Genomic DNA, 17,107 nt, shown 5'->3' with positions numbered 1-17,107 from the left:
AATAATTTAATTATTTATGACATGCTAATAAATTAGATTTTAGGACATAAACCCCAACAATAATTCCCCTAGAGGGAATACAAATCATACGATAGTAAAAAAAAAAAAAATGATATAAATTCCCCTAGAAGGAATGTAAATCATACGACGAGCAAGTGATACGAATTCTTTCTAAAGGAATATAAATCACATGACGAACAAAAAATGTCCTACACTGTCAAATTTGTAGATAGTAAGACAAATTATCAGTCTTCTCAAACACGTACAAAAAAAAAAATAAAATAAAAAAAGCAAGGAGAAACAATCTAAATAAGCATTCAAAGGAAAATGACAATGGTTCAAATGCCCAACATAAACGGGGTAATCCCAAGCATTCAAATAAATTGTTCAAGGCCCAAAACAAAACAAGACAGTTAAAAAGAAAAAGAAAAACACAAATAAGAGGTTTTTAAATCGGTGGAGTAGCAGGGAGAACATTCTCATCAGCAGCATCGTCCATATTGACGTCCCCAACGCCCTCTACAGCCCTACCAATGTGTCTGTGGCCGTAGCAGTAGCCTTATCAACAAGGATTTCTTTATCAATAGCTTTGAAGTCCAGATTAGAAAGATCAAGCCCCAGGAAATGCTTCATCATATACCTACAATGTAACTCAAACTCTTTGTAGTAGTAATGAAATAGCATATCAAAGTACTCGTCGGAGGACTAAAAAGCAACAACAACGACTTGTTTCTTCATCTCAACCTTTAGGATGACAACTGGAATTTGATCATCCTTTTAGGCAGTTAGCATCTTTTCAGCTTTGAGTTTGTCAATCACTGCTTTCAGACGCTCTTTTGTTGCGTTTGATTCGTCCATGCAAGCAATAAGATCCTTCTTCATCTTCGATACCTCAACCTCCAGAGATTCAGTCTTGGAGCTAGCCAAAACAGCTTTCTTCTTGTTCACCAAATACTCCATGGTTATGTGGAAGGATTCCCCCAATACGTGGAAATAAAAAGGTTAGTAAAAAATGTGTGCATATACATGTGCAAAAGGCAATAACAAAGCATTAGCACTATACTTGGGCTAGCTTGTGAATATGAAGACTCACTAGTTCGTTAGAAGAAATGGAGGATAAGCTCTTCAGCTCGTTAGATGTAACAACATTATAGGCCCTCCCTACAGCATTGGCAGCATCCTCCAAATGCTCGCTCCAATTTTGTCTTTCCCTCTATCTCCACTTCTCGGTTGTGGGGTCAACTCTTCCAAAGAAACAGTCGGGGGACAGCAGTAGGATCAAGACGAGAGGAAGCCTCCAAAATTGTTGTCCGAACAAACTAACCAAATACTTCCATACAACATTTCTTTAAATCAGATGAGATATTGGCCAAGGGTTTGTTTTGTCTTCCCTTGACACGAGCATATTTGTCTTTGGTGAAACGGGTGGCCATCTCTACAAATAGAAGACATAAAGGTTAGACGAAGTAAAAAAAAAAAAATGCTAGTCCACCTACTCTTCTCTTCTCTTGAAATTTCCTTAAGAACGAACAGAGATGGCTCATGTCCTAGAAAATACTGGTACAACGTTCGAGGATCAATAAAGTTGTTGAAATCCTTAATTGTTTTGGAATAATCATATGCCGCCTGCACTTGACTCTTGTATTGGCTTTTCAACTTTGGACGAATTTTAACTAAAACAAAAATAGAGGTCAGGGCAATTGTTAGACGATCAAATGTGACAAAAAAAGTGTTAGATGACGCACCAAGTGAAGGTTTCTCCCATCAAAACAGCAACATGGGAACATGTCCCCAGAATTCATTTGAAGATGTTTCTCAACTAGAACCAGAAACAAAGAAGTACATAGACTTCTAATTACAGAAGGAAGAAGGAAAATCACCCATAACACTAGCTTTTTGCTCCCAAGACACAAGCTCTTAATAACCTAACTGGTTAGATTCTTTTAGATGGTACAAATGAATGAATTCGTCCACCCTGATCATGTCACCCTCATGGATGAACATCCAAATCTACATACAAGTAATTATAATTCTCCAAGAATTGGAAACGAGTTGTCCTAGAGCAATTTTCAGACAATGGAAAAGCTCCATGATCAATGGATGGACGGGAAATCTAAGACTGTTCAAAAAGCTTGCTTTGTAAAAAGCAAACTTCTCCATAAGCAAAAGCACTCACTTTCTTATTCGAATGTGGAAGACGAACTACAGTTTCATCAGGGAATTGGAACCGTTTTCTAAACCTATGTGTTTCTCTTTCAAAGAATAGGTTTCTTTTAGGGCTTGATGAATCTGGGGCTGAGAAGAAGACGAAGGTTTGGAAGCCACAATATCTATTTCCATCTCCAAAACCTTATCACTAGATGACAACCCAATCTCTAGACTACTTAATCTGACCCTAGTATCTATTCCCCCCCCACCCCAAAGACATTTTAGATTTAAATTGAAACCAAGAAAAATATTGGTGAATCAAAGGAAAAAGCTCAATCAAGAATGGCTTGAAAGCACTATTGTAGCAACAAAAAGCCTAACCTTTAGGCGACGACCACTAGACAACTCAAGGAAAGCCCCTAATCGTGCAAAAAAGAAACAGGCAGAAGGAGAGGCAAACTTAACTTTAGAATAATTAACCATTAATGAGGGCAAGAAATAAAGAAAAGAGAAGTTGGAAGAAGACTGTACCTGAAAAAGAAGCTCTAAAACTAGGAACACATGAGAAATTTGCAGCAAAGAAACAAGAAAGAAAAAAGAAGAAGAAAGCTTCTTAAAATACCAAGAAAAATGCTTGGGAAACAAAGAGTTGCATCGAAACACGAACCCACAATGAATGATCAAAACGTGTCCACAATTTGCCTAATAACGCCACGTTGCATTAATGAAGAAAAGAAGAGAATATCAAAAGCCAGAGTAAACCATGAGACAACTTAAACTGCTCGTATTTCTAGGATCGTCCAATAGTTTATGAACGATTAAGGAATAAGGGGCCATATGGCCATTTGCTGGCAACAGGAAGGTTAATGCCCATTTGCTGGCAACAGGAAGAAATAGAAACAAAGACCGTTAGACATTTAAATCATTTATTTCAACACATACTCAGATATAATTTTATTCTCATATTATCCTCCTTTCTCAAGTATTTGACTTTATCATCAGAAGATCTTTGACTGGCACCACACCGGTGCTATTAGAGAGTAAAACTTCTCATCGTTATTTTGCAGGTAGCAATTGGATTTCATTCCATCTGGATGACCATTTCTACCAACGTTCAAGTGCATCATCAAGTATGTTAATTACTAATAGTACATAGGCAGACATGCATAGGATACTATGTACACGGTTCATTAAAAAAAAAAAAAAAAAAACCACTATATACATGGAGTACAATTTTTGCTAGCTCAACTTTGTCATTTTGGAATAAAGAGGCAAGGCCTTGTCCAATAAGAAAGCAACATATGCCTACCTTTCGTTTTTTGGATGATCACATATGCCTACCTTTACTACTACAAAGGATGACGAAGGATCCAAGGAAAAACAACTTACTCCTTCTTGCTATGGTGGAATTTATATCTAAGAGTAGTTTACCAACCTTCTACCTTTATTTTATCTTTTTCCATTGTAAACACATATGCTAGTGTAACTATGTTCCAAAAAATAGTGAATTAATTGACTAGCTTGAACCTATGGTTTTCTCCCTCTCCAAACATTGAGGGTTTCCACCCAAAAGAATTTGTATTTTTTCCCTTTCTGTTTTCACTTTCTCTAGCTCTATTTTATAATTATCAAGCACCAACTTTCAGTTGATTTGTAAATAGCATAGTAGTAAATCCAACACCTTTCTCATTCAAACAATGCTGACTCTAGGCCTAGGCCTAAGACTCCCTTAGGCCTAGAAATTTATAAAAAGCGTCTAAGGCCCTCCATGAAAAAAAAAAATCCTCAAAATTGTACAAATAATCTTAAAAGTTGCAAGATGATAATATTTTTTTTTAAAGAAAAAATATAAGTAGATTTTCCATTATTGCTCTCACCCCACGAAGTCTCTCAAAATTTAGGCCATTAGAGATTCAACTCAATTAAAACCTCTAAATTGTTTCACCAATCACCATAAGAATATTGTATGAGTTTGCTAATTAAATGGATTAACTAGTATCAAATGTAAAAAAGTTGTTAACAGAACATAAACACAAAAATTTAATTAGTAATTTTGAATCTCAAAAAGAAGAAAATTGATTTTTTAAATTATAATATAGAAATTTAGGACAATATTATTTAATTGATATTTAGGTATTAAAAAAAATTCAAACTTAAAATCATCAGATAAAGACACCAATTAATTTTTGGTATAAGCAGATATTGAACCCCAAATCTCTTATACAACCATCAGAAACTTTACCAGTTACGTTAATTGGAACTCATACAAAAATTTTCATATTTGACTTTTAATTTTAAATTTTTTTTAATGTTTTATATATATATATATATATATATATATATTATATTTAAATACATGTCATTAGGGATGGCAATTTTCTCCCGCCCCGCTTGACCTGCCCCTCCCCGCTTCGTTCCGTGCAGGTTTTCCCCGCCCCGCAAAGGTAGTGGGATGGGGATGGGGCAAGATTTTAGACCCGCACTACGGGGCGGGGCGGGGATGGGTTTACACTTTTTAGACCCACCCCGCCCCGCCCCCATCCCCGGCCCACTTCGCATTAATAAGGGTTAAATTGTAATTTTTTCATACCCTAAAACCCTACTATTTAAACAAAAATATCTTTAGCTTATTTTATTCTACCTAACGTAGCTCTACCTTTTTTTTCTTTTTAGCAAAGTTGGAAATAAGGTACCAATTTTAACTTTTTTTTTTTTGTCTTTATTAGAAACAAATTTATATACTATTGAATTACTGGTTTCATTCATGATTCATACATCTTGCTCAACTTAATTTTCATCATGAACAGAATATAACTTTTTTTTAATGAGGTACTGGTCTGAGGCTCTAAATATTTGTGTCAGTGTCATTGTTTTTGTAATTTTGTGTGGGCATTTGGCTGCTTAACAACACTGCTTCTTTATGCTTGTCAAAATCCATATCTATTTTACAAGCTGGGTTTTTGTTTTTTAATTTTTGGAGAACGAGGTGATGAAGAATATGTTTCCCTATTGGTTTGATTGCAGATATGATGACATCAATCATGTACTAGCTCTAGCTGATCGTTCTCGTTCTCCACACAAAAATTATATACAATTTAATTTATTTTTCTGTATTTTTATTAAAAAAAATAAGGTATAGGTTTGAGACTTTGTCCCATTCTCTATGAAATAGTCACAAAATGGGAGGAATTAAATAATGCACACTACTTAGTATAAAGGAGATTTGTTTTAGTGTTTTTTAGGCCAATGAAATATAAACATTAAGATAATATTATTTAATTTTGGCTAAAAATTAGTTTAATTTGATAGGATAAATTTATTTATAATTTCAAGTATATTTTTATTATTGAAAATGTCATTTTATTTGAAAAAATGGTAATAGTTGTAGGAAAAATTAATAAGAAATAAAGTTTTACAGTGTAGGGCGGAGCTTCGTGGGTCTTTGCAGGGCCTTAAGAGACGGGGATGGGGTAAGAAATTTTCCCCGTCATGCGGGGCGGGACAGGAATGGGGCAAGAAAAATCCATGCAGGACGGGGGTGAAGATCTCATCCTTCGACCTCGCCCCTCCCCATTGCTATCCCTATATGTCATTTATAAATATATATATTTTAAAATGTTTTTTTATGGGTATACCGTAGGTGAGTGACCACAAATAATAATTATAATTCACATATTTTCCTATCAAAACTAAATTAAGTAGGAACAAAAATAAAATAAAACAAAATAGTAGCCTAGTAGGGAAAGGAAAAAACTCAAACCGTGCCCAAGCCCAAGACCAAGCCCCTTCCCCAAGACATTATTTTTATAGTTAATAAAGCCAACAAATACAAGTACTTGAAAAATTCCGTAGAAAACTAAAAACAGGAGCAAACCCTAGAGAGAGAGAGAGAGAGAGAGAGAGAGAGAAGCCATGGGTACGCCAGAAACATCAAGAGAACCGTGTCCAGATCGCATACTAGATGACATCGGTGGCGCGTTCGCCATGGGTGCGGTGGGAGGCTCTGCTTTCCACTTCCTGAAAGGCGTCTACAACTCTCCCTCTGGTGCTCGATTAGTCGGTGGCACGCAAGCCGTGCGTCTCAACGCTCCTCGCGTTGGTGGAAGCTTCGCTGTGTGGGGTGGACTCTTCTCTGCCTTCGACTGTACCATGGTCTATCTTCGCCAAAAGGAAGACCCTTGGAACTCGATTGTGGCTGGTGCAGCCACCGGTGGCTTCCTCTCCATGCGTCAAGGTCTCGGCGCCTCCGCTCGCTCCGCCGTGTTCGGTGGAGTCCTTTTGGCTCTCATCGAAGGAGCTGGAATCATGCTTAACCGTATGCTTAGTGGTCAACAACAGATGCCTGTGATCATCGAGGACCCTCAGCCGAATATTCCTGGTTACATGGGCCAGGTACCGGGCCTGCCCCAAGCCCAACCAGATTCTTCTTCTACGGACTCTGGTTCGGGTTGGCTTGGAGGCTGGTGGTCGAAGAACAAAGAGTCGGAATCCACCAGTAGCGGAAGCGAGACGAAGATCTTGGAGAGCTTCGATGCCCCACCGGTTCCCAACTTTGAGTACAAGTGAGAAAAATAAAAGGTGGGGTTTTTTTTGTTGCAGCAATTAAAATTATTATTTTTATTATTATTTTTTGTTTCCAATGTTGTATTTTGGATTTTGATTGGGTAGCTAAATTTAATCATGATCATCAATAATTAATTGTTTATTGATGGGTGTTTGCTCTTGGGCATGAACATAAACATCGCGTCCGGCAACTGGGTCTGGTGTTAGTTGCCTAGCTAGAGGCGAGTCCAAAGGGCTCTTCTTTAGAAAGATTCCCTACCTTACTGCTTTTTCCGGGTAAGAAAGGGTAGAGAAAATGCCTTTGTTGGGGGATGTGGCTTCTTAAATTTGAGGCTTTTGTATTTGCTGAAGTGTTTAAAATAGTGGCTTTATGGAATATGGGCACTAGAAAGGGCTGTATTTATAGGACATCATTGTGACTGTAAATTTAATGTTTGTGATCCTATTTAGCTAAATAAGATTTTGGTTATTCTGAAGGTATAATGTAAAGTTCTGATTTGGGTCTACAAACTTTTGAAACATTGTATTAATTAGCATATCCACACTGCTGCCTCTCAGACTCTGCAAATTTCCATCAAGTAATCAAGTTGTGAATGATTGCTTGTTCATCACTTTGGTTTTGCTTGTTTCATCATATCTCTGCATTAGCTTTTTTTTTCTTATTGTGGAATCTGCTTCTCATTAAAGCTTTTTTTTCTTTTTTTAAGTTGGTAATTTGACATGCATCTAGTAATTTTGGAACCCGTGGCCTCATCCTACACCTTGTTCTTACAACAAGAGGAGATGCCATTTGAGCTAGAGTTCATTGGACTTCTTGTTGAAGCCTATAACTTTTTTTTCCCTTCCCGACTGGTGGCATTCCATTCTTCTTTTAATGATGTACATTTAATTTCAAGCCCTGTATGCAAATGATGTATGGGTCATTATGCAGATAATTCAGGCTCTCTTTTTCATGCTTAAATATCTGGAACAATTGCCTTTGTATGGTTTAAATTGTGGATTGCATTCTGTGTCTGTGGTACTATTTAAGCGTATATGGGTTTTGATTTTTTTGTTTTTTGTTTTTATTATAATTCTAAATAGTCAAGGAGTCAATTTGAGCTTTAATTTGAAGATTCCCGCTGAAATGATTCACAATTAGGTAATAAGGGTTGCATACGAGTCTTGTTGACCTCTTTATAATATATCAACTTATTAAGATGCATGATTATAACTGGGATTTGTTAATACTTAACTTTCTGTGTTGCTTGTGGTATTTCTATTCCCCGATCTCATATATCTCACATTAAGGCCTCATTGCTTTACACCATCATTCGAAGCTTGGATTAAGGAAGACCAACAGTTGTACTTGTACCCCTGAGAATGTGAAGATTGAGCAGTTATATTTAATAGCTTGCCTTTTGAAACCATGGTCTAAGACTTTGTAAGGTTTAAAGTCATTTAATAGTGATAATTGAATATGTCAACTGCATATGGTGTGTATATTATCTATATTATCATCTGGTATGGGAAATAGCATGTTAATGGTCCTTTATCCCTTAGTTAACCACAAAAATAACACCCTACCCCTTCTAACCTTTCTTTCTTTACGTTCTTTTCTATTGATTTTAATAGGGTTTGGCAAAGTTCAAATAGCTAGTTGCACACCTATCAGCTGGAAAGGCACTACTTTAGTGGCCCATTTCTATGTTGTGAAATGCAATTCAGTGCCTGTTTTTCTTCCTTGTGGTTCTTGCCTGCTAATAGAAATTAAAACAATCTCTATAATTATGTTCTCTTTGTTACAGGATCATGCATCAATCTATTATTATGCATTATTCAAGTGTTCATTAGCTTGATTTTAGTTTTGATATTTTTTTACATTAACGGTTGCTTATTTATATGTTAATGGGATGTTTTCCTCTGTAGGTGTTTCTTTGGTCTCAATAATTTGCAGGACCCTTGTCGTGCTTTCTTCCCAATTGATGAAGTTCATTTTTATGGTTATATCTTTAAATAGATATCTTCCTCGAGAGGGTTACTCCAGCTATTCCATACTTTTGTACACATGTACTGATTGTTTTGACCGGTAGGCAATATTTTATTTTATTTTTATAGCTTAAAAGTTTTCTAAGAGTGGGACATGATAGCAGATGTAGTTTGTTACCATTATAATGCTGAAATTAGATGCAAACAGTGATAATATCACTGTTCTATTATGAATAGTTTTGTGATGTGTCTTCAAATTTATATTTTGGTGTGGCATATGATATATGCCAGCTTGCTGACTGAGATGGTAGAATTTCTGACCTGTTCCTGCGATACATTGATCTTTTACATAAATCTGACCTATGAACCAGTTCCATCGTTGGGTTGTAGGTGTATGGTATGTTAGAATTAAATCTTTAGCTGGAGATTTATGAACTGGTCGGTGAATCGATATTATCAACAATGCTGGATGCAAGGAATTTTCAGCTGTTTTGGGCTCAGACAAGATTGTCAAGTTAACTTGATTTCAGCAGACCTTAGAAAATCATCTCATATCATCTGATTATGGCAGCTGACTGGGCAAAAGTCTGAAAATCCTTTGCTGGTTTTTTGTTGTCATTATAGGAGCTGACATAATTGAGTACAACTGGAAAGTTGATTTCACAAAATAAAAATATTGACAAACTTTCAAGGGGCAATCCAGAATTTGTGTCGCCTCTATTTAGCTTTTAGACCCCAATTTGATATAATCTAGTTTGTGCCGTATTTTCTGGACGATGTTTGATATTTTTGGTTTGTTTTAGGAAGAGGTGTATTACCATATATTGTCAAGTATCCAAAGCATAATTTGCACGTATAGCTCCTATACTCTACCCTGCCCCTGGGTGAAATTATTCACACCTTCTCTAAGTCTCTAACAAGTGTGGGCGCCAATAATTTCGTGCCCGAGTTTGTGTTGTTAACTTGACTCCATCATTCTCTAGTGTTTGTCTATGCATGGATTTTTTTTAATCCGACAGGATTGATGTCTTTGTTGGAAACACAATCAAGAGATGCCAGTTGAGCCACGGAGTTATATGTACATAGATTTAAAGTAACTCAACAAAAGCAGCAAGCAAGGAAAGAAATGAAACTATTCAAGACAAGTTTAGGAGAAGGCCTAGCTTTTTGCATATCACAATTTAAGAGCCATGCCTCAACAAAAGCAGCAAGCAAGGAAAGAAATGAAATTATTCAAGACAAGTTTAGGAGAGGGCCTAGCTTCTGGCATATCAATTTAAGAGCCAACGTCGTGGAATAAAAGTAAAAGGGGGAGGTGGCTGGGAAAGAAAACGAAAGGAAACTGAGGTTTAGTATGCAGAGTAGGGGTGGCAATTTTTACCCAAACTCAATAACCTACTCATGACCAACTTAATTTAGGTAAATCTTGATTGAACCCAATGGGCAAAGTCCTACTGGGTAATCTAGTTAAATGAGTCTTAACTGGTAAACATAGGTGCACTCATTTATTTTATTTTTTCACTTCTAAAATAAAATCTAAATTCTAAAGAAAAAAAAAAAAAAAAAAAAAAAAAAAACTCTAAAGTTCTAAACCCTAACCTAAACTCGCGGCCACTCCACTTTTTCTCTTCTTCTATTTTGCTCTGATTGGTTTGCGGCTCTTGCCCTTGTCATCGGTCTGGGTGTCAACACATCTGTGGACTCACTAGATGACGGCCTTGTACTTGTAGAGATCAATTGAGCTCCACTTTTGGTTCCTTTGCACATGATTATGCTGAAAATTTTCTTTTTTGTTTTGTAAAAGCCATGTTCGTTTGTTGAGAAAACTTAGGCTCAGGAAAATACAATAGAAGAAACGGTATTGAGGAAGATGTTCTTCACTTTTAGTAGTTTTTCATGCTATTTTTGGTTTTTGCATATTTTAGCGATTTCTAAGATGAAGATTAAAGTGATTTTTTCTCTCAAACTAATTGTCAAATGTATTATTGTGTTAGACTTCGATTATTTTCTTTTTAGCATGCGGATGAGAAATTTTAAGTCGTTGATTTCCTTTAAGTTTTGCTTGGATGTCAAAAAACTAGAGACATGCTACATGTTCAAGTTTTTGATTTTAAACCGGTAATAAATGGATTAGGAGGGTTGGGTTCTGCTCATATTAAAATGAATTGCGTGGGTAATGGGTAATTGATGTAAATTTTTTTAGAAGAAATAATTGATGATTTTTTTTTTAGAATAAATAATTGATGTAAATTTAAACGGGTAATCATACACCATATGACTTGACTCAAAACCTACTTAGGGTCCGTTTGGTTGGAGGAGTGGAAAAATGGGAGGATAGAAAATGGTGGGACGGTAGAAAAGTGAGAAGATAGAAAAGATTTTAATTTGTCTCATTTTTGTTTGGTTGTGAGTGGAAAAATAGAGGGATGGAAAAAATGTGTTTGTGTAAATTTACTCATGTACCATTGTTAAAAAATGATGCCCTATTAAAACAAAAAAAAAACAATCACCCAAACTTATTAGGAATAAAAATCATATCTAGAAAAAAAAAAAATCACGTCTAAAAATAAACGAAAACAAAAAATCACAAAAGAAAGCAAAAAAGAAAAAAAAGATAAAGATAAGTAAGAGGCAACGTCCAAACCAAAAAAAAAAAAAAAAAAAAAAAAAGAAAAAGAAAAGAGAGAGAGAAAAAGAAAGAAGGGAAGAGGCAAGTACAGACCAGAGTGCTTTTGCGCTAGGTAGACTTATTATAGATGATGTTATTATGGCATATGAGGTTTTGCATTCTATGCATGCCAGGAAGAAGGGCAAAACAGGTGTTTTGGTTTTGAAGCTGGATGTCAACAAGCATATGATCGAGTGGAATGGCTATTCTTATAGGGCATTATGCAAAAGTTGGACTTGCCAAAAAAGTGGATTGAGAGAGTGATGACATGTGTCACCATCACATCATTCTCTATTCTACTTAATGGAAAACCTTATGGGAATGTGATTCCATCTAGGGGAATCTGCCAGGGAGATCCTCTCTCATCGTACTTATTTCTGTTATGTGCAGAGGAATTTACATCTTTGTTGTCAAAAGCAGAGTCTGATAGGAAACTTCATGGCGCTTCCATTTGCAGAGGGGCACCGAAAGTTTATATAACTTATTTTTTGTAGATGATTCCCTCTTGTTCTGCAGGGCAACACAAAATGAATGGAGGTCGTTTTTGAGATGCTTCAGACCTATGCCAATGCGTCAGGTCAGTGCATAAATTTGAAGAAGTCTTCAGTCTTTTTTAGCAGTAATACTTCAGCTAGTCAGAAGCAAGGCATTCTGAGGACTTTGGGAGTGCAGGAAGTGAACTGGTTTGAGTCTTATTTAGGGCTGCCTACCTTATAGGGAGAACAAAGTATCACATGTTCTCATACTTGAAGGATAGGATATGGAAAAAATTGCAGAGGTGGAAAGGGAAGATGTTGTCTAAGGTTGGTAAGGAAATTCTTATTAAAGCAGTTGCTTAGTTTATTCCTACTTACAGTATGAGTGTTTTCCAACTCCCTTTGAAACTTTGTGATGAGCTGGATACAATGTGTGCTAAGTTTTGGTGGGGACAGGTGGGGAATGAAAAGAAAATTCATTGGCAAAGATGGGAAAAATTGATGTTATCAAAGAGGGAGGGAGGATTGGGTTTTAGAGATCTAAGGGCCTTTAATTTATCAATGTTAGCTAAACAAGGGTGGAGGTTGCTGCATGATAATAATTCTTTAGTATTTCAATGCCTCAAAGCTAGATATTTTCCAAGAGCTTCTCTTTTTGATGCCAAGGAGTCCCCAAATTGCCCTTTTGTTTGGAAGAGTATTGTGGATGCTTTTCCTATTTTGAAGTCTGGATGTTGTTAGAGAGTTGGGAATGAACATTCAATTCGGATTCTAGGGGATAAATGGATACTGAATTATCCATCAAATGCGCCTCTACATCTAGTGAAGGATGAAGTTCGTGAGGTGACTGTTGCTGAATTAATTGACCAAGACTTGCATGCATGGAGGTCTGATTTTATTATGGATATGTTTGAAAAAGAAGATGCCGAAGCTATTTGTAGAATACAACTCAGCCGAAGACATGTGGAGGACTTTATGATCTGGATGCACCAAAGGAAGGGGATTTTTACTGTTAAATCTGCGTTCAAGGTGGCTAGGGAAGTGTTGATAGGAGGAAGGGTAGCTGAGAGTTCTAGGGGCTATGTTGGAAAGGGAATTTGGTCTGCACTTTGGAAGCTTAGAATTCCTAACAAAATTGAGGTGTTTGGGTGGAGAGCTTGTAATGAAATCTTACCAACAAAATTGAATTTGTCTAAGAGGAGAATTATTGAAGATGCGATGTGCCTAATTTGCTTGAGGTTTCCAGAATCAGTTGTCCATGCGCTTTGGGAATGTGATGTGGCTAGAGATGTGTGGGCAGGTAGCTTAAAAATTCTACAGAAGGGAGGGTCAGGTATGGTGGATATGCTTCAGTTAATGGAATATTTATTGGAGCGGGTTGAGTCTCAAGATATGAAGGTAGTGCTTGTTCAAGCATGGCTGATTTGGAATCAAAGAAATCGGGTTGTGCATGGTGGCAAGTTCCATGATCCAGGTTGGTTGAACAATCGGGCAAAGGAGTTTCTTGAGGAGTTTCGGATTGCATCAGCACTGATGGGACCTGCACATGGAGGGCAATCTTCTCGGGATACCTGGCAGCCCCCTCCACCTCCGGTCTTCAAACTTAATTTTGATGCAACTTTGTTTTCGGCTCTTAACAGTTCTGGTTTTGGTGCAGTTATCCGGAATGAAAAAGGTGAGGTTATGGCAGCCATGGCAGCAAAGGGTCCTAAGGTATTTTGCAGTGAGGAGGCTAAGTTACTTGCATGTAGAAAAGCTATTGAATTTGTTGTAGATACTGGCTTCTTTGAATTAATCATTGAAGGGGATAATTGCTTTGTTATGAAAGCTATTTCGGTTTTGCAGGATGATCATTCTTTGCTTGGGAATGTAATTGGGGATATTCATCATTTGGTTAGGAATTTGCAATGGGTAAGGATTGAATGTACTAGGCGAGGGGGGAATAGAGTTGCTCATGAGTTAGCTCAATTTGCTAGGAATATTAGTCATGATTTGTTTTGGATGGAAGATGTTCCTCCAATAGCTAGGGAAGCTTTGTACCAAGATGCTAATTTTTTTGATTAATTGAATGGCATGCTTCTGTCTCAAAAAAAAGTACAGACCAGACTAGGCAAAAAAAGAAAAAAGAAAAAAAGAAAAAGAGCAACAGATTGGAGTCATTGGACAAGCCCATGTGAAGTGCATATAGGCATTTTCGTCATTTACTTATTAAATTCACCCCACTCAGTTTTCTCTTCATTTTGGAGGGAAAACATTTTGGTGGGCCAGGGGAGAAAATATTTGGGCCCACCAATTTTTTTCCCTCCCCTCCCTCCAACCAAACACCCACACAAAAAGTTTTTCTTCCCATTTTCTCTTCAAAGTTTTCCATCCACCATATTTCACTTCTAAACAAACACACCCTTAACCTGCTCAATTGCCACCCTTAACTAGGAGATACACAAACACACCAAAAAGTCTTACTCCTTGTTGGATAATATTAATAGCATTAATTGTAGTGACGGTAGGGCGATGTTGGAAATCAAACACTTTCTTGGCCCAGCATGTTTATTTATTTATTTTAATTTTATAAAAGATAGAATTCTACTCTAGCCTAATCTAAGTGTATATGTGTGTGAAGCTTTCTCTTGGAGACTTGAACCCCGGCCCTTGCCCCCCACACCCTATACCCCACAAGAACTTATACTTGTAGAGTGACCATCGCACCAAGGGTGTGCGGTGGTTCTTGGCCTAGCATGTTGAGACTGAGATTGGAGTGTGTAATCTACAAATAGCAAGAGGTCTTTCAAGTATCTAAAAAACCTAGGCCTTGAACTAACGATCTTGAATTTTCCTACATTCCTATAGGAAGGGAATGAAACTTGGATTTTAGGTTTTGCATCAATCGTAATGTTTTCCTACCAACAACAAAATGAAATTGAGATTTTAACTATTCTTTTAATGGTTTACACAACCAATAAAAGTCAAGCTTTGTTTGGTTGGACGGGTTTTATTTATTAATTTATTTGTTTAGTGTTATACAATAGAAATTGTAAGTTAAAAGAATGTTATATGTGGCCACAAACAAACAAAACAAAGATTTTTGTTTTTTTGAGAATTTTATGCGACTTAAAAAACTATCATATTAAATTTCACAAAAATTTTGGTTAGATTCACTAAAATTTTTATGAAGTTAATTTTTTTGTTCCTAATATTTTTTTTATCCACAAACTGTTGATAACAATGTAAAAAAAAAAAAAAAATGTTGTAAGCTAGTGATGGTATTTACACCCTAATCCAAATCCATTTTATTTATTTTGATGTAAAATATATTTTGAACATGAAATATTTTCAATTGAAAACTCTTTTCTTGGAGGAAACAATTTGTTTTTTAGTTTTTGATTGTATTACTGAAAAAATTTTAGAAAACATTTTCAAGTATTTGGCTTATAAGAGTAGTGACATGACTTGTCCCAGCTAAAGGTAAAGAGACTCCTCAAGCTTCTTGTTTTGGTGGGGCAATTTTTAGAAAATATTATTTTTTGGGTTAATTACAACTTACTCACATATGGTTTAACCCAAATTTAAGTTGTATACTTGAGGTTTGAAATCTGGTTAAAAAAACATATTTTAATTCAAAAACATAACATAAAATGGATCAAAAAGCTATGGTTTATAATTTTCAAAAGATAGATGAATATTCATAAAAAAATTCAAACAAATAAAAATTAAATATCAAAACTTATCTAAAAATAAGTTCTAATTGTGAAAGCTTTTTGTGACAACCTATCAAAATGAAGACAACTTCCAATGTTAGCCTAAAAGACAAACAAATAAGAAAAGAAATGAAAATAGAGCATGAATCTTAGCTGGGTTTTAGAGAGAGAGAGAGAGAGAGAGAGAGAGCTTAAAGTACAGATAAGACACAAAAGGTATCAACCCAAATTCAAGACCCGTATCAATTTTCTCAGCACCATTCTCTTTCTCTTCCTTTTCTTCAAAAATAACCAAAACCCACCAAGAATCATACAAAATTCAATAACTAAATCCAAAATCAAGTAAAACCATTAATGTTACCACTTGTTTTTTCACTCCCATACTTTGAAGTCGTGAAATCTAGCCAGAATACATATTTAGCCTTGGTGGTGATTCAAAGTGAGCTTTGGTGGGGATTCAAATGGGGATTATGATATAGTGTGAATATTTATCTTCAAACCCGAACCTTTTGATCTGTTTTGTGTAATAATTTTGTATTAAAATGTTTTATATATATTTATACAAAATGTGTTTTTAGCTCTGAAAAAAAAAGTGTGTTTTAAAGGAACATGGAGAGGTAGATTACGGAAGGCCAATGGAGCAGAGCTCAGATAAGTTAAATGCCAAATTTCAATCCATAGGTAAGTAACTTAAATTCGGATCAAACTACAGGTGGGTCAGTTGTAATTAGTTCTTAATTTTTATTTTTTTAAAAATAAATATTTGGATTATATTGGTTTTTAATGAGATTTATATATATATATATATATATATATATATATAAATGGTTTATAATAGGATTAACAACATTAATTAGTCGTTATTGATGGTGGTCTAGATTAAGTTCAATTCATCCATGGTAGTCGTCCATGACCAATGCACGTCCAGAATAGTTCAGAAGAAAGGGAGCCCAACAAAAGCATCACGGATATGAATAGAATTCGTCCATGGGTATCATGATTGTTTAAAGCAGTCTGGTCGTCCATGTCATGCAGAGGCATGGACGACCAAATAACACTCAAAAAAATTTTGGAGGATTTTTCTACAAATACTAAGCAATCGGACCACGATCAATCATTTTAGAATGTGGGGAGGATTCCCCAAAATCCGTTCCATTTTCTCCACCAACTACACATATCTCCCATGATGGTAGTGGATTCGAACAAGTAGGCCCACTAACAACTCTTTATAAAAAGGCTCTAACCCCATCAACCCAAGGTACGTTTTACCATTTTATAAATTCACTATCCTTGTGTTCTAGAGAGAAACTAACTTAACCGTTGGAGGGTCCTTGGCCAGTTCACCCTAGTCACTATTGACAGTCCTTCTTTCTCTTCAGGCCATCAAATTGTCATTGTAGCCCGGAGCATCTAGCCTACTGATTCTTGTGCATCATTAGTTGGAACCATTTGTGGGGACTTTAGGCAAAGTATTCTAAGTGTTAACCGCCTTGCTTTCCAAGACAAAAAGACTGTATGGTTCGGACTAGGTCGATGACCATGAGTCCAAAAGACCAGGAGAGTGGAAATGCCTCTAGTAATCCAAATCA

General features: G+C 36.1%; 2 protein-coding genes, 1 long non-coding RNA gene and 1 pseudogene across 3 annotated transcripts; all 4 read left to right on the top strand.

Annotated features, from left to right (window-relative positions):
• Positions 1 to 5,127: 5,127 nt before the first annotated feature.
• LOC115978451 lies at positions 5,128 to 5,214 on the top strand (annotated as a pseudogene).
• Positions 5,215 to 5,907: 693 nt separating this feature from the next.
• Positions 5,908 to 6,725, top strand: LOC115975631 (mitochondrial import inner membrane translocase subunit TIM17-2-like). The gene has a single exon (XM_031096497.1). It carries the CDS (start codon positions 6,061 to 6,063, stop codon positions 6,712 to 6,714), a length of 654 nt encoding a protein of 217 aa, XP_030952357.1. The 5' UTR covers positions 5,908 to 6,060; the 3' UTR covers positions 6,715 to 6,725.
• Positions 6,726 to 6,775: 50 nt separating this feature from the next.
• On the top strand, positions 6,776 to 8,978 carry LOC115975632. Its single transcript, XR_004088152.1, has 2 exons — positions 6,776 to 6,987; positions 8,620 to 8,978. It is a non-coding gene; the product is annotated as an uncharacterized LOC115975632 (long non-coding RNA).
• Positions 8,979 to 11,878: 2,900 nt separating this feature from the next.
• Positions 11,879 to 13,887, top strand: LOC115964569. The gene is made up of 3 exons (XM_031083856.1): positions 11,879 to 12,030; positions 12,204 to 12,279; positions 12,565 to 13,887. The coding sequence occupies exons 1-3, from the start codon at positions 11,879 to 11,881 to the stop codon at positions 13,885 to 13,887; spliced, it is 1,551 nt and encodes a 516-aa protein (XP_030939716.1).
• Positions 13,888 to 17,107: the final 3,220 nt, after the last annotated feature.

The sequence above is a fragment of the Quercus lobata genome, chromosome 2 (genome assembly GCF_001633185.2).
Source record: "Quercus lobata isolate SW786 chromosome 2, ValleyOak3.0 Primary Assembly, whole genome shotgun sequence".
NCBI classification, from domain to species: Eukaryota; Viridiplantae; Streptophyta; class Magnoliopsida; order Fagales; family Fagaceae; genus Quercus; species Quercus lobata.
This window is presented reverse-complemented; position numbering and strand designations above follow the sequence as displayed.

Bases quoted from the DNA above. Each gene is read 5' to 3' on its own strand.
- LOC115975631 (XM_031096497.1), top strand. From the start codon at position 6,061: ATGGGTACGCCAGAAACATCAAGAGAACCGTGTCCAGATCGCATACTA.
- LOC115964569 (XM_031083856.1), top strand. From the start codon at position 11,879: ATGGAGGTCGTTTTTGAGATGCTTCAGACCTATGCCAATGCGTCAGGT. The intron at 12,031-12,203 runs GTTTGAGTCTTA...TCCTACTTACAG, and splicing joins GGAGTGCAGGAAGTGAACTG to TATGAGTGTTTTCCAACTCC. The intron at 12,280-12,564 runs GTGGGGAATGAA...GGATGTTGTTAG, and splicing joins CTAAGTTTTGGTGGGGACAG to AGAGTTGGGAATGAACATTC.